The sequence below is a fragment of the Neophocaena asiaeorientalis genome, unplaced genomic scaffold (genome assembly GCF_003031525.2).
Source record: "Neophocaena asiaeorientalis asiaeorientalis breed wild unplaced genomic scaffold, Neophocaena_asiaeorientalis_V1.1 scaffold254, whole genome shotgun sequence".
Taxonomy (NCBI): domain Eukaryota; kingdom Metazoa; phylum Chordata; class Mammalia; order Artiodactyla; family Phocoenidae; genus Neophocaena; species Neophocaena asiaeorientalis.
Genome location: NW_020174705.1, coordinates 628,588 through 639,871, shown reverse-complemented (window position 1 = coordinate 639,871; position 11,284 = coordinate 628,588). Strand labels below are relative to the sequence as shown.

At 60.5% G+C, this 11,284-nt stretch overlaps 3 protein-coding genes across 3 annotated transcripts; 2 read left to right on the top strand and 1 right to left on the bottom strand.

Moving 5' to 3' along the window:
* Positions 1 to 2,441: 2,441 nt before the first annotated feature.
* On the top strand, positions 2,442 to 7,247 carry WDR24 (WD repeat domain 24). Its single transcript, XM_024759583.1, has 7 exons — positions 2,442 to 3,264; positions 4,242 to 4,985; positions 5,515 to 5,633; positions 5,712 to 5,833; positions 5,927 to 6,031; positions 6,117 to 6,457; positions 6,632 to 7,247. The coding sequence occupies exons 1-7, from the start codon at positions 2,620 to 2,622 to the stop codon at positions 6,983 to 6,985; spliced, it is 2,430 nt and encodes an 809-aa protein (XP_024615351.1). The 5' UTR covers positions 2,442 to 2,619; the 3' UTR covers positions 6,986 to 7,247.
* A 32-nt stretch (positions 7,248 to 7,279) lies between these two features.
* Positions 7,280 to 8,867, top strand: JMJD8 (jumonji domain containing 8). Its single transcript, XM_024759524.1, is given in 9 exon segments — positions 7,280 to 7,371; positions 7,373 to 7,471; positions 7,682 to 7,730; positions 7,808 to 7,904; positions 7,994 to 8,062; positions 8,154 to 8,273; positions 8,361 to 8,428; positions 8,506 to 8,640; positions 8,726 to 8,867. Coding segments are annotated over 9 exon segments (795 nt in total). The 5' UTR covers positions 7,280 to 7,294; the 3' UTR covers positions 8,807 to 8,867.
* Positions 8,855 to 11,277, bottom strand: STUB1 (STIP1 homology and U-box containing protein 1). Its single transcript, XM_024759523.1, has 7 exons — positions 10,992 to 11,277; positions 10,276 to 10,474; positions 10,025 to 10,190; positions 9,737 to 9,824; positions 9,520 to 9,576; positions 9,317 to 9,433; positions 8,855 to 9,239 (listed from the first exon to the last, which is right to left on the bottom strand). Exons 1-7 carry the CDS (start codon positions 11,148 to 11,150, stop codon positions 9,114 to 9,116), a joined length of 912 nt encoding a protein of 303 aa, XP_024615291.1. The 5' UTR covers positions 11,151 to 11,277; the 3' UTR covers positions 8,855 to 9,113.
* Positions 11,278 to 11,284: the final 7 nt, after the last annotated feature.

The following is an 11,284-nucleotide window of genomic DNA, read 5'->3' as shown; positions in this document are numbered from 1 at the left end:
CCTGGAGCGCTGGCCAGAGGCTCCAGGGCTGAGGTGGTCAGGAGCCAGTTTCTTCAGCCCCTCCTCCCCACAGCTCCCTAGTGGGGAGGGGCAGCTGTCCATTTGTCCAAAGTATTAATGCAACTGAAGCTGTGATATTTCCAACGACTGTAGGAGGAAAAATTAGGGGGAGAGAGGAAAACAAAACCAACCAACCCCTAAAATCATTTTCTTATTGTACATACGACCTCATTCTCCTGTATATGCGGAAGATATAACCTTATATTTGGTAAGTGTTTCTTGTGCTATTTTATCACGTGACCTGTTTATAAAAATATATATTAAAAAAGTTGTAAAAACACATGTCTGAATTGGTTTTAGGTCATGACGCCATGGTGGGGGGAAGGTGTATCTGTCCTGAGTGGCCCAAGTCTGAATTTTTGTGCACCTCTCAACTCATCCGACTTACTGGTTCTTTCAACAAACGTGCAGAGGCTGGTAACACTGTGCCAGACTGGAAACCCAGCAGTGACCAACAGAAGGTCCCTAACCTCTCACTGTTTCAGAGGGGGAGAGACACTAAAATCATTACACATAACATTCCCTCCAAAATTATCTAGGATCTAGCCCATCCTTCCAGAAGGGCAAAAATGAGGCCTGTTTCAGGCACAGGGTAACTAAGGATAGGAATGGGTCAGGGATATCCTAAAACGGGTCCACAACACCCCCCCCCAACCCCTGGCTGCACAGCAGAAGGTGAGCGGCGGGCGAGCAAGCGAAGCTTCCTCTACCACTCCCCATCGATTGCATTACCACCTGAACCATCGCTCACATTACCGCCCCACGTCCGTGGAAAAATTGTCTTCCACGAAACCGGTGCCCGGTACCAAAAAGGTTGGGGACCGCTGTCCTAAAAGACCACACAGTGCAGCACGGACAGACCAGGGCTCATACCCAGGAGAGAAAGGCAGGCTCACAGAGTCACTGATTGAGCCGAGCCGCTTGTGTGAACAGGTCGGGTCAGGCACTCGAGCTCTTGGAGACAGAGACAGATGTGATCTCTGCCTGGTTGAGTTCACACTCGTGTGCAACAGATGACAACCAGTATACAAAGGAATGGGTTGTGACAAGCGCTGTGGAGGTGACAGTGGAGAGGCCACGTTAGATGGGGTGGCCAGGGAAGGCCTCCAAGAACGTGACATGTAAGCTGAACTCTGAAGAAGGAGAAGCCTTCTGGAAAGGACAGCGGGCAAAAACGTGCGATGGCCACGAGGCAGGGAAGAGCTTGCCCAGCTGGAAGAAGGGCTAGAAGCCGCCGTGGCTGGAGGTGCGCGGAGAGAGGAAGAGGCCGGGAGCTTGGGATTTACTCACAGCGCGGTGGGGACTTATGGGGGACCTAAGGCCAAAGAGTGGTACCTGACTGCTGTGCGGGGTTCAGATCAGGGGAAACGAGGAACCCAGGGAGAGCCGTTAGAAGGCTGCTCTTGGGGTCCCGGGGAGGGCGAGAAAGGAGGCGGAGACGATGGAGGGATTCAGGACTAGTTTAGGGATGCCTGGACTTGCTGATGGACCTTGGGGCAGAGATGAGAACTAGCATTAAAATACTGCAATAGGGGCTTCCCTGGTGGCGCAGTGGTTGAGAGTCCGCCTGCCGATGCAGGGGACACGGGTTCGTGCCCCGGTCCGGGAAGATCCCACATGCCACGGAGCGGCTGGGCCCGTGAACCATGGGCGCTGCCTGCGCGTCCGGAGCCTGTGCTCCGCAAAGGGAGAGGCCACAACAGTGAGAGGCCCGCGTACCGCAAAAAAAAAAAAGCGATAAAAAAAAACCCCACCACCACTCGAGGCGGAACCGGGGGAGCCCCTCTACCCCTAGTCCTGGTTAACCCCTCCGCCTCCACCAGCGTAGCTCCCGGATCCGGAACTTTTGTAGTGCGGTCACCCACCTCCGGCGAGGGGCTGGCAAGAAAAGGACCACGTCCGGCGAGGGGGCAGGAAAGAGACGGGCTGCTTCCGGCGCGGCGGTTCCTCCCCGGCCCGGCAATTTTAGGAAATGGTTCGGGTGCTCTCGGAAGGAGAGACTTCTCCGTTCGGCTAGCTCTGTTCCCGCTGCCTCCGCAACCTCCGCGCCGCCAGCCTCTCCTGCCTCCGGTCCCGCCAGACCCCCCAGGCTCCTTAAACAGCTCGGTCCTTGAAGTCCCTCTGTGTCCCTCGCGCCTTTATAGCCTGTGTTCTCCGGGCTCCTCTATCCTTCTGCCCGCCTTCCAGAGGCCGACTTTGCGGACGGTGGGAACCACCTGGCTTCCCCGGGCGGGATTGACTGACCGAACGTCCAGTGACTATCCTAATCTGGCAGCTGGGGGGTTGGAGAGGTGGCCTGGCCTGGGATTGACCAGGTAGGGTCTTCCCCAGAAGTCAGACATGGGACTCACTGGCCTCAGGGCAGCTATGGCGCCGTCTGACTGCTCAGCCAGGGTGATGGAATTTGCCTGTCAGACTGACTGACTAATGGTGGACTACCCTGGACTAAGCAGTTTTGGAGGAACCACCCAGGATAAAGGCTCTGAACTGCCAGGTCCCTACCCCCAGGCTGACCAGCCCTGCCAACTTCATTGACCTATCCCCACCACCCGTGCAGCCATGGAGAAGATGTCCCGCGTGACTACAGCCCTGGGTGGCAGCACGCTGACGGGCCGCACCATGCACTGCCACCTGGATGCACCAGCCAACGCCATCAGTGTGTGCCGTGACGCGGCCCAGGTGGTCGTGGCAGGCCGCAGCATCTTCAAGATCTATGCCATTGAGGAGGAGCAGTTTGTGGAGAAGCTGAACCTTCGTGTGGGCCGCAAGCCCTCGCTCAACCTGAGCTGTGCAGATGTTGTTTGGCACCAGATGGACGAGAACCTGCTTGCCACGGCGGCGACCAATGGAGTCGTGGTCACCTGGAACCTGGGCCGGCCATCCCGCAACAAGCAGGACCAGCTGTTTACAGAGCACAAACGCACGGTGAACAAAGTCTGCTTCCACCCCACTGAGGCCCACGTGCTGCTCAGTGGCTCCCAGGATGGCTTCATGAAGTGTTTTGACCTTCGCAGGAAGGACTCTGTCAGCACCTTCTCGGGTGAGGCCCTTGGAGGCGGGTCGGGCAGGTGTGCATCTCTGCAGGTGGCTGGCCTGTCTAGGCGGGTTGAGAAATGCTGTGTGCATCAAAGGCCCTCAGATGTGCTCTCAGAGGGCTTCCTGGAGGAGAAGCCAGCCGAGCTGGCACTGGAAGAGTGGGTGGAGGTGAGCAGGAGAGGGGCAGGGCAGGGGTAGGCCTGGTGGAAGTGTGAGGGGTACCTGGAGTGTGGTCACAGCTCTGATGCACTTATGGAGTCAGCAGGAGTCAAGGCTGAGTGTGGGATCAGGGAGAGAGCAGGGCCTGAGCAGATCCACAGCCCACCTGGGCAGCTGAGCAGAGGGTTTGTTTTGCTGTCTCCTCTTTCCTTGCCTCAGAGCTCCAGGCTACCTCATTGCACAAAGTCTACCTCCAGGGTCCTCAGCCCAGGGAAGCAGTGGGGAGTGGTGCACTGCCTGGTCCCCCCGCAGTTCTCTTCCCAGCAGGCCCAGCTCCCTGACAACCCCCCTTGAGCCAGCTCTCCCTTTTCACCTCGATGAGACCAAGTGAAGCACAGGGCAGAGCCCAGAGAGAATCTGAGGGCCTCTTAAGACAGACCTTGAGCTACCTGTGCTGGGGAAAAGCTAGACACTGCACTCAGAGGCTCCTGGTGTGGTGGTCCACAGGGGTGGACATGTACCCTCAAGGTGTCCAGTGCTCTGGGGCTGACCTGGCGGCTCCAGCTCAAGGTGTAGGGACTGGGCAGATCCTGGGGCATCCCATCCATGCCTCCGTGGGCCTCAGGCCCCCGAAGGATTGTATTCAGCCCATGGAGGCCCCTGTTCATTCAATGCTCTGATACCTGGTCCTGAAGCCGACCACAGCTTCGCCCAAGGACTGATGTCAGTTGCAGAATCCAGGGAAAATCGAGGTCCAGGAGCCTGTGTCAAAAACCACCCAATGCCTGTGTCCCTCTCACCAGCCCAGGCTATTGTGTCTGCTCTGCCAGGCCTCTCCTCACCCTTGTCCACCCTGGGCAGGCCTTGGCAGTATCTACTCCACCCTCTAGGCCTCCTGGCCTGTGCCATGGGCAGGCATGTGACACCATCCAAGGGATACCCCTTTTTGGGTGGGGCTTATGGAAGGGCTCTCTCACTGCCTCAAGACCTGTGAGACAGAGTGGGGAGCCCTCCCACCCCAAAAGAGGTCACTGAGGACCTCACGGGCCTTCCACAGGGGCTGGTTGGCCACAGGTGGGCGTGACAAGATGGTAAAGGTCTGGGACATGACCACACACCGCGCTAAGGAAGTGCACTGCGTGCAAACCATTGCATCCGTGGCCAGAGTTAAGTGGCGGCCTGAGTGCCGCCACCACCTAGCTACGTGCTCCATGATGGTGGACCACAACATCTACGTCTGGGACGTGCGCCGGCCTTTTGTGCCAGCTGCCATGTTTGAGGAGCACCGCGATGTCACAACAGGCATTGCCTGGCGCCACCCGCACGATCCCTCCTTCCTGCTCTCCGGCTCCAAGGACAGCACCCTATGCCAGCACCTATTCCGTGATGCCAGCCAGCCTGTTGAGCGCGCCAACCCTGAGGGCCTCTGCTATGGTCTCTTTGGGGATCTGGCCTTCGCAGCCAAGGAGAGCCTAGTGGCCACTGAGTCGGGGCGCAAGCCCTACACTGGGGATCGGCGCCACCCAATTTTCTTCAAGCGCAAGTTAGACCCTGCCGAGCCCTTCTCAGGCCTCGCCTCCAGTGCCCTCAGTGTCTTTGAGATGGAGCCTGGCAGCAGTAGCATGAGCTGGTTCGTGGACACGGCTGAGCGTTATGCCCTGGCTGGCCGGCCACTGGCCGAGCTTTGTGACCACAATGCGAAAGTGGCTCGGGAGCTTGGCCGCAACCAGGTACATAGGGCTGGGCTGAGGGCCATGACCGTGGTGCAGGGTCAGAGAGCTCCTCTGACTGCTGTGCCCAGACCCTGCCCTGAGTTCAGTGCTCAGTTCTGGTTGAGGTCACCACTGGCTCTTGCCCCAGTAACTAAGGGTGTCCAGAGCCCCAAGTGGGCCAGATGCCAGTGCCATTCCTGGGATGCAGGTCTGGGGTGCTGTGGGGCTGGAGCCCCCTCTTCTGGCTTATCTTTGCTTTTTAGACTTCCCGAGGTGTCCAGCCCTACACAGAAGGCCCACACTGCCTCGCTTATCACCTCCTGGGGACTCCAGGCTCATTTCCACTTTTCTTTCTGTGCCTCTACAGGATCGAGGCTGGGGTTTTTGTCTTTCCATGGGCGTCGGTTTCCCACCTGGGGCAGGCCAGAACATTGGGTCCCTGGGGCAGCTGAAAGCTGAGGGTTTGTGGTTCCATCCAGGCAGAGGGGGGCCTGCACGGGGCGCCAGGGACCCAGGACCCCCGTGAGTGACCAGTGCCCACCCCTAGGTGGCGCAGACGTGGACCATGCTACGGATCATCTACTGTAGTCCTGGCCTGGTGTCCACCACCAACCTCAACCACAGTGTGGGCAAGGGCAGCTCCTGTGGCCTGCCACTCATGAACAGGTAGATACCTGGGGGTGGCTTTCCCCAGAGGGTGGGATTGTTGGGGCCCACCTATCCATCGGCTTTCCCTGCTTCCAGTTTCAATCTAAAGGATATGGCCCCAGGGCTGGGCAGTGAGACTCGGCTGGACCGCAGCAAGGGTGACGCACGGAGTGACACAGTGCTGCTGGACTCCTCAGCCACGCTTATCACCAACGAAGGTAGGCTGGGAGCAGACGCAGGGCATTCACGGGAGTGAGACTGGGGCCTCCCAGAGTGAGCTGGCCCTGCAATGCTCTCCCTCCCTCGGGCAGATAACGAGGAGACCGAAGGCAGCGACGTGCCTGCCGATTACCTAATGGGCGATGTGGAAGGTGAGGATGACGAGCTGTACCTGCTAGACCCGGAACACGCTCACTGTAAGTGGGGACTTGGGGAGGGGTGGGGCCAGGAGGCGGGGCCAGAGGCTCATACCCTGCCTACCGCCCCCCCCCTGCATTGCAGCTGAGGAGCCCGAGTACGTGCTGCCCCAGGAAGCCTTCCCACTGCGCCACGAGATTGTGGACACCCCACCCGGGCCTGAGCACCTGCAAGACAAGGCCGACTCGCCCCATGTGAGTGGCAATGAGGCAGATGCAGCCTCCCTGGTGCCTGTGGACTCTTCCTTCTCACTCATCTCCGTCTCACACGCACTGTACGACAGCCGCCTGCCACCTGACTTCTTCAGTGCCCTGGTGTGTGACATGCTGCGCTTCTATGCGGAGCAGGGCGATGTGCAGATGGCCGTGTCCGTGCTCATTGTGCTGGGTGAACGCGTGCGCAAAGACATCGACGAGCAGACCCAGGTGGGTGACAGGGTCTGGGGGGTCTCCCTGGAGCAGCTGCCACCCCCAGGACTACCCCTGCACGCCCCGCCTGCACACGCCCCTCTGTCTGTGCCCAGCACACTTGGGGGAAGCTCCTCAGTGTGCCCGAAACCCTGGTCTCTTACCTCCTTCCTCCCCTCCCTGCACCACCAGGAGCACTGGTACACGTCCTACATCGACCTGCTGCAGCGTTTCTGCCTCTGGAATGTGTCCAACCAGGTGGTCAAGCTCAGCACCAGCCGTGCCATCAGCTGCCTCAACCAGGCCTCCACCACCCTGCACGTCAACTGCAGTCACTGCAAGCGGCCCATGAGCAGCCGGGGCTGGGTCTGCGACAGGTGCCACCACTGCGCCAGCATGTGCGCCGTCTGCCACCACGTGGTCAAGGGTCTGTTCGTGTGGTGCCAGGGCTGCAGTCACGGCGGACACCTGCAGCACATCATGAAGTGGCTGGAGGGCAGCTCCCACTGCCCCGCCGGATGCGGCCACCTGTGCGAGTACTCCTGACCCGCCTGCCGGACCTGGATGGGTGTGCGGGGCTTGTGAACCAAATAAAGGAAGCGGGAGACGTATTCTGAGGCTGCCTGTCACCCGGTCGCGTGGCTTACGGTCCAGTCCCCGCGCGGGCGACTCTGGTGGGCGGGTGGCAGTGTGTCCACGGGAGCTGGCAGTAGCCAATAGCAGCTCTTGGTGCGACCTTCGTCCCGCCTTCCGGAAGTGCCCCCTCTTTCCCGGACGGGCCAGAGGAAGCCGCTTCCGGGAGCCGGCCTGTTGCCACGACGACGGAGCTCCCGGCATGCCTCGCGGCGGCGGGCTATGGCGTTGGGGGTGCGGCTACTCCTGTTGCTCGCGCTCTGGGCGCTGGTGGTTCCGGCCCGGAGCCTCCGGGAGGCAGTGGCGGCCCGGGCCGGGGGCGCCGGCGGCCGTGGCGGAGGAGGAATGCTGCACCGTAGAGCGCCGGGCCGATCTCAGCTACGCCGAGTTCGTGCAGCAGTAAGTGCGTCTCTTGTATGGCCACACCTCCCACGCCTGAAAACTCTGGGGCTCCGTCACCCTGCACCGCTGAGGCCGCGCACTGGTCGCCGGCCCGTCCTCCCGGGCCTCCTTAGGCCGCTTCCCCTTGAGCTCGTGCGAGCGCGTGTGGGCGGGGGCGGACGATGGGCGCGGATCAGACTGAGGCCATGATTCCTCCTTTTCTTCTAGCTACGCCTTTTCCAGACCTGTCATTCTGCAGGGGCTCACAGACAACTCGGTGAGTGCTCACGCTCCTCGCGACCACCACTCGCCCGTGCTGAGCTTGGCCCCTGAGTATTTTCCCCGCCCCCACAGAGGTTCCGGGACCTGTGCTCCCGTCAAAGGCTGCTGGCCTTGTTTGGGGACAGCGTGGTCCGGTTGAGCACTGCCAACACCTACTCCTACCAGAAAGGTGAGCTGCCCCTCCCTGCAGCCCAGCCTGCTTGCCAGCATCTTGAAGGCAGCACCAACCAGTCCTGACCAACCCCTTTCAAACTGCAGTGGACCTGCCCTTTCAGGAGTATGTGGAGCAGATGCTGCACCCCCAGGACCCCTTCTCCATGGGCAATGGTGAGCCAGACAGGTGGCCATGGGGTGGGGTGGGGTGACTTAGTACCCAGGTGCCAAGATCCCTGCATCTTCTTGTGTGTTTTACTGTCAGACACCCTGTACTTCTTTGGGGACAATAACTTCACGGAATGGGCATCACTTTTTCGGCACTACTCTCCACCTCCATTCAACCTGCTAGGTACCATTCCTGCTTATAGCTTTGGAATTGCAGGTGAGTGCCCTGCAGGACCAGGGGACTTGGGAACTGGGTAGGGGAGGATTAGGCTTGGTAACCAGCTGCTCGTAACTCACCACACAGGTGCCGGCTCTGGGGTGCCCTTCCACTGGCACGGGCCCGGGTTCTCAGAGGTGATCTATGGCCGAAAGGTCAGCAAAGGGTGGGGCTGAGACTTTGGGTTCACTGACCACAGCACAAAGAGTGACCTTGCTGCTCCCACCCTCAGCGCTGGTTCCTGTACCCTCCTGCGAAGACACCTGAATTCCACCCCAACAAGACCACACTGGCCTGGCTCCGGGACACATACCCGGCCCTGGCACTATCTGCACGGCCCCTGGAATGCACCATCCACGCTGGTGAGGTCAGTGGCTGGCAGTCAGGGGCCAGGCTGGGCTGGGTCAAGGGGCCCCAACCCCTCCCTGTGTCCCCCCCCCCCCCACTCCCAGGTGCTGTATTTCCCTGACCGATGGTGGCACGCCACACTCAACCTCGAGACCAGCGTCTTCATCTCTACCTTTCTCAGCTAGCCAAAGGGGGTGGCTGGGGAGCCCGTCGCACACCAGCACATGCCCCTATAGTGCTCACAGATTTTATTACAGGGACAGAGGTGGCAGCGGCAGCCTCAGCCCAGCCCACTCTCACCCGCTGTTTCTGGCCCAGAGGGGGATGGGGGAGGCTCATGACCCAGCAGAACTGATGGGGGTGGGCTTGGGGACACCAAGACAGGGATCTAGGGACACAAACTATGTACAGCGGCTAGAGACTACTGCCCAAGGCCCTCCTGGGCCAGGGTACCGGGCAAGGCAGGTGAGTGGCTCACACACTCGCCCTGCCTCAGTAGTCCTCCACCCAGCCATTCTCGGAGATGAACGCGTCAATGACCTCTTTCATGGCCAGGTTGGGGATGAGTTGTTCCTGGGTCAGGGGGCTCCGAGTCACAGGGTCGAAATGGCCCACACGCTGCAGTGACAACAGAATCAGAATTAGGAGGGGCTCAGTGGGTGTGGGTCCTGCTCCCAACTCCCATGGGCCCTCACCTGCAGGTGCTCCTCAATGTCCTTGCGGTCATAGGTGATACCACTGGGTGTGATGCAGGGCTCCCGCATCAGCTCAAAGCTGATCTTGCCACACAGGTAGTCGGGTATATCTCGCTTCTGCAGCACAGGGTCAGGTCAGGGGCTGGGAAGGGGCACTGTTCCAACTCCTGCTACCCACAGACCCCAGAAGACGGGCAGCTCACCTTTCTCTTCTCGTCTACCTGGGAGAAGAGTTCATCCATGTCTGCCAAGTACTTGTCCTGCAAAGAACCAAGCAGCTATATATATGTGGGCCTGACACCCCATCTCCCTTCCCCAGGCACCGAAACTCACAGACCCAGCAGGAGCCAGGGGCACCTCACGTCCATCACACGCATGCAAATACACACAGGACCCACACTTGGGCTGGGGCACCCTCACATGCTTGGCCTCAATGCAGGCCTGTTGGGCCCGGAGGTGGCCATCGTCCTCATCACCCTCATGGTTCCGCTGACACTCTTCCAGCTCCCTGGAGGTTGACCAAAAGCTGATCAGAGATGGGTCTGGCCAGGAGGTCAGACTCTACTCCAATCTTAGGCTCATTCAGGCCTCATTCCCCTCCATCTCCTGCGTGCCAGAGTTGACCTTCAATAAATGGTTGTGTTCACGACTCAGAGTTAACCTAAAAGTGGTGACTTCCGGGGGGCGCCTGTCATCATCACAGCCCACCTCTCACGCTCGGCCACAATGAGCTGTGTGAGGTAAGAGTGCAGCTCGTTCTCCTGGTGGATGCGCCGCTCCTCAATGCTGTTCCAGCGCTTCTTCTTCGCGATGCGCAGAGCACTGGGGATGTCGTCCCCAAAGTTGAGCCGCTGCTCCTTGGCCAGGTTGTAGGCTGGAGGAATAGATTTGGATAAACCTCCAGCCAGTCCACCCGCCTGGTCCCAGGCACCCTGGCACCAGACAGCCTGTAAGCCCACCTCGCTGCAGGTTGGCAATAGCCTCATCATAGCTCTCCATCTCCAACTGGCATTGCCCCAGGAAGAAGTGTGCCTTCACAGACTGCCCGTCCAGCTCCAGGGCGCGCCGGCAGTCAGCCAGAGCTTGCTCATGCTGCTGCATCTTCAGGTAGCACAATGCCCGGTTGGTGTAATACACCGCCACCAAGGGATTCCGGGTCTGGAGAACAAGGGCAGACCAGCCAGCATGAGGGAGTGAGCTCAGCCTACCCACTCTGTCCCAGCTTGAAGCCCATAGCTGGAATCAAGACACTACAGGTTTCTCCGCTTCCAAGCCTCTGGGTTCTGAGGGAGGGTGGAGCCTACCTGAGCCCACCCTCTGGACTCCAGTGAGTCTTGTGAAGGTAGCTTTTCCAGATCTGTGGAAATCACCAGCTTTGGGCTTGGACTCCTCAAAGGGCAAGGGTCCCTGGCCCCCAGCCGAGTGGGCCTCAAGCACTCGGAATCTCCCACCCGCCACAGTTCTCTGGCAACCAGCACTGGCTCGGGAGCCGTGGCCTTGGCCCCTTTGGAACAACATCATCACTGAGTTCTCAGAGCCCAAGCACCACCCGCCTCCGAAAGTCGGGCGGGGGCGGCCAGACAGGGGCTCCGGGGAGGACGCGGAGGCGAAGCCGCAGCCCGGCCCCTCCCCTGGCTCGGACGCCGGCCCCCTCCCGCGGTGCAGGCGCACTCACGATGGCGCGGCCATAGCAGGCCGCCGCCTCCGGGTACTTGCGGCCCACGAAGAGCCGGTTGCCCTGCTCCTTGAGCTCCTGCGCGCTCGGGCTCTTTTCCGGGCTGCCGCCGCCGGCGCTCAGCCGCGCGCCGCCCTCCTTCTCCTCCTTGCCCTTCATGGCGCCGCGCGGCACGGCCTGGGCTCCGCTCCCAGGCTCCGCGCCGGGCCCGCCCTACGCCCTCAGCCCGAGCCCGCGATCCGCTCGGGCCCGGTCCAGCGCTCCGCCACCGGAACTTCCGGCCGCGCAGGTGG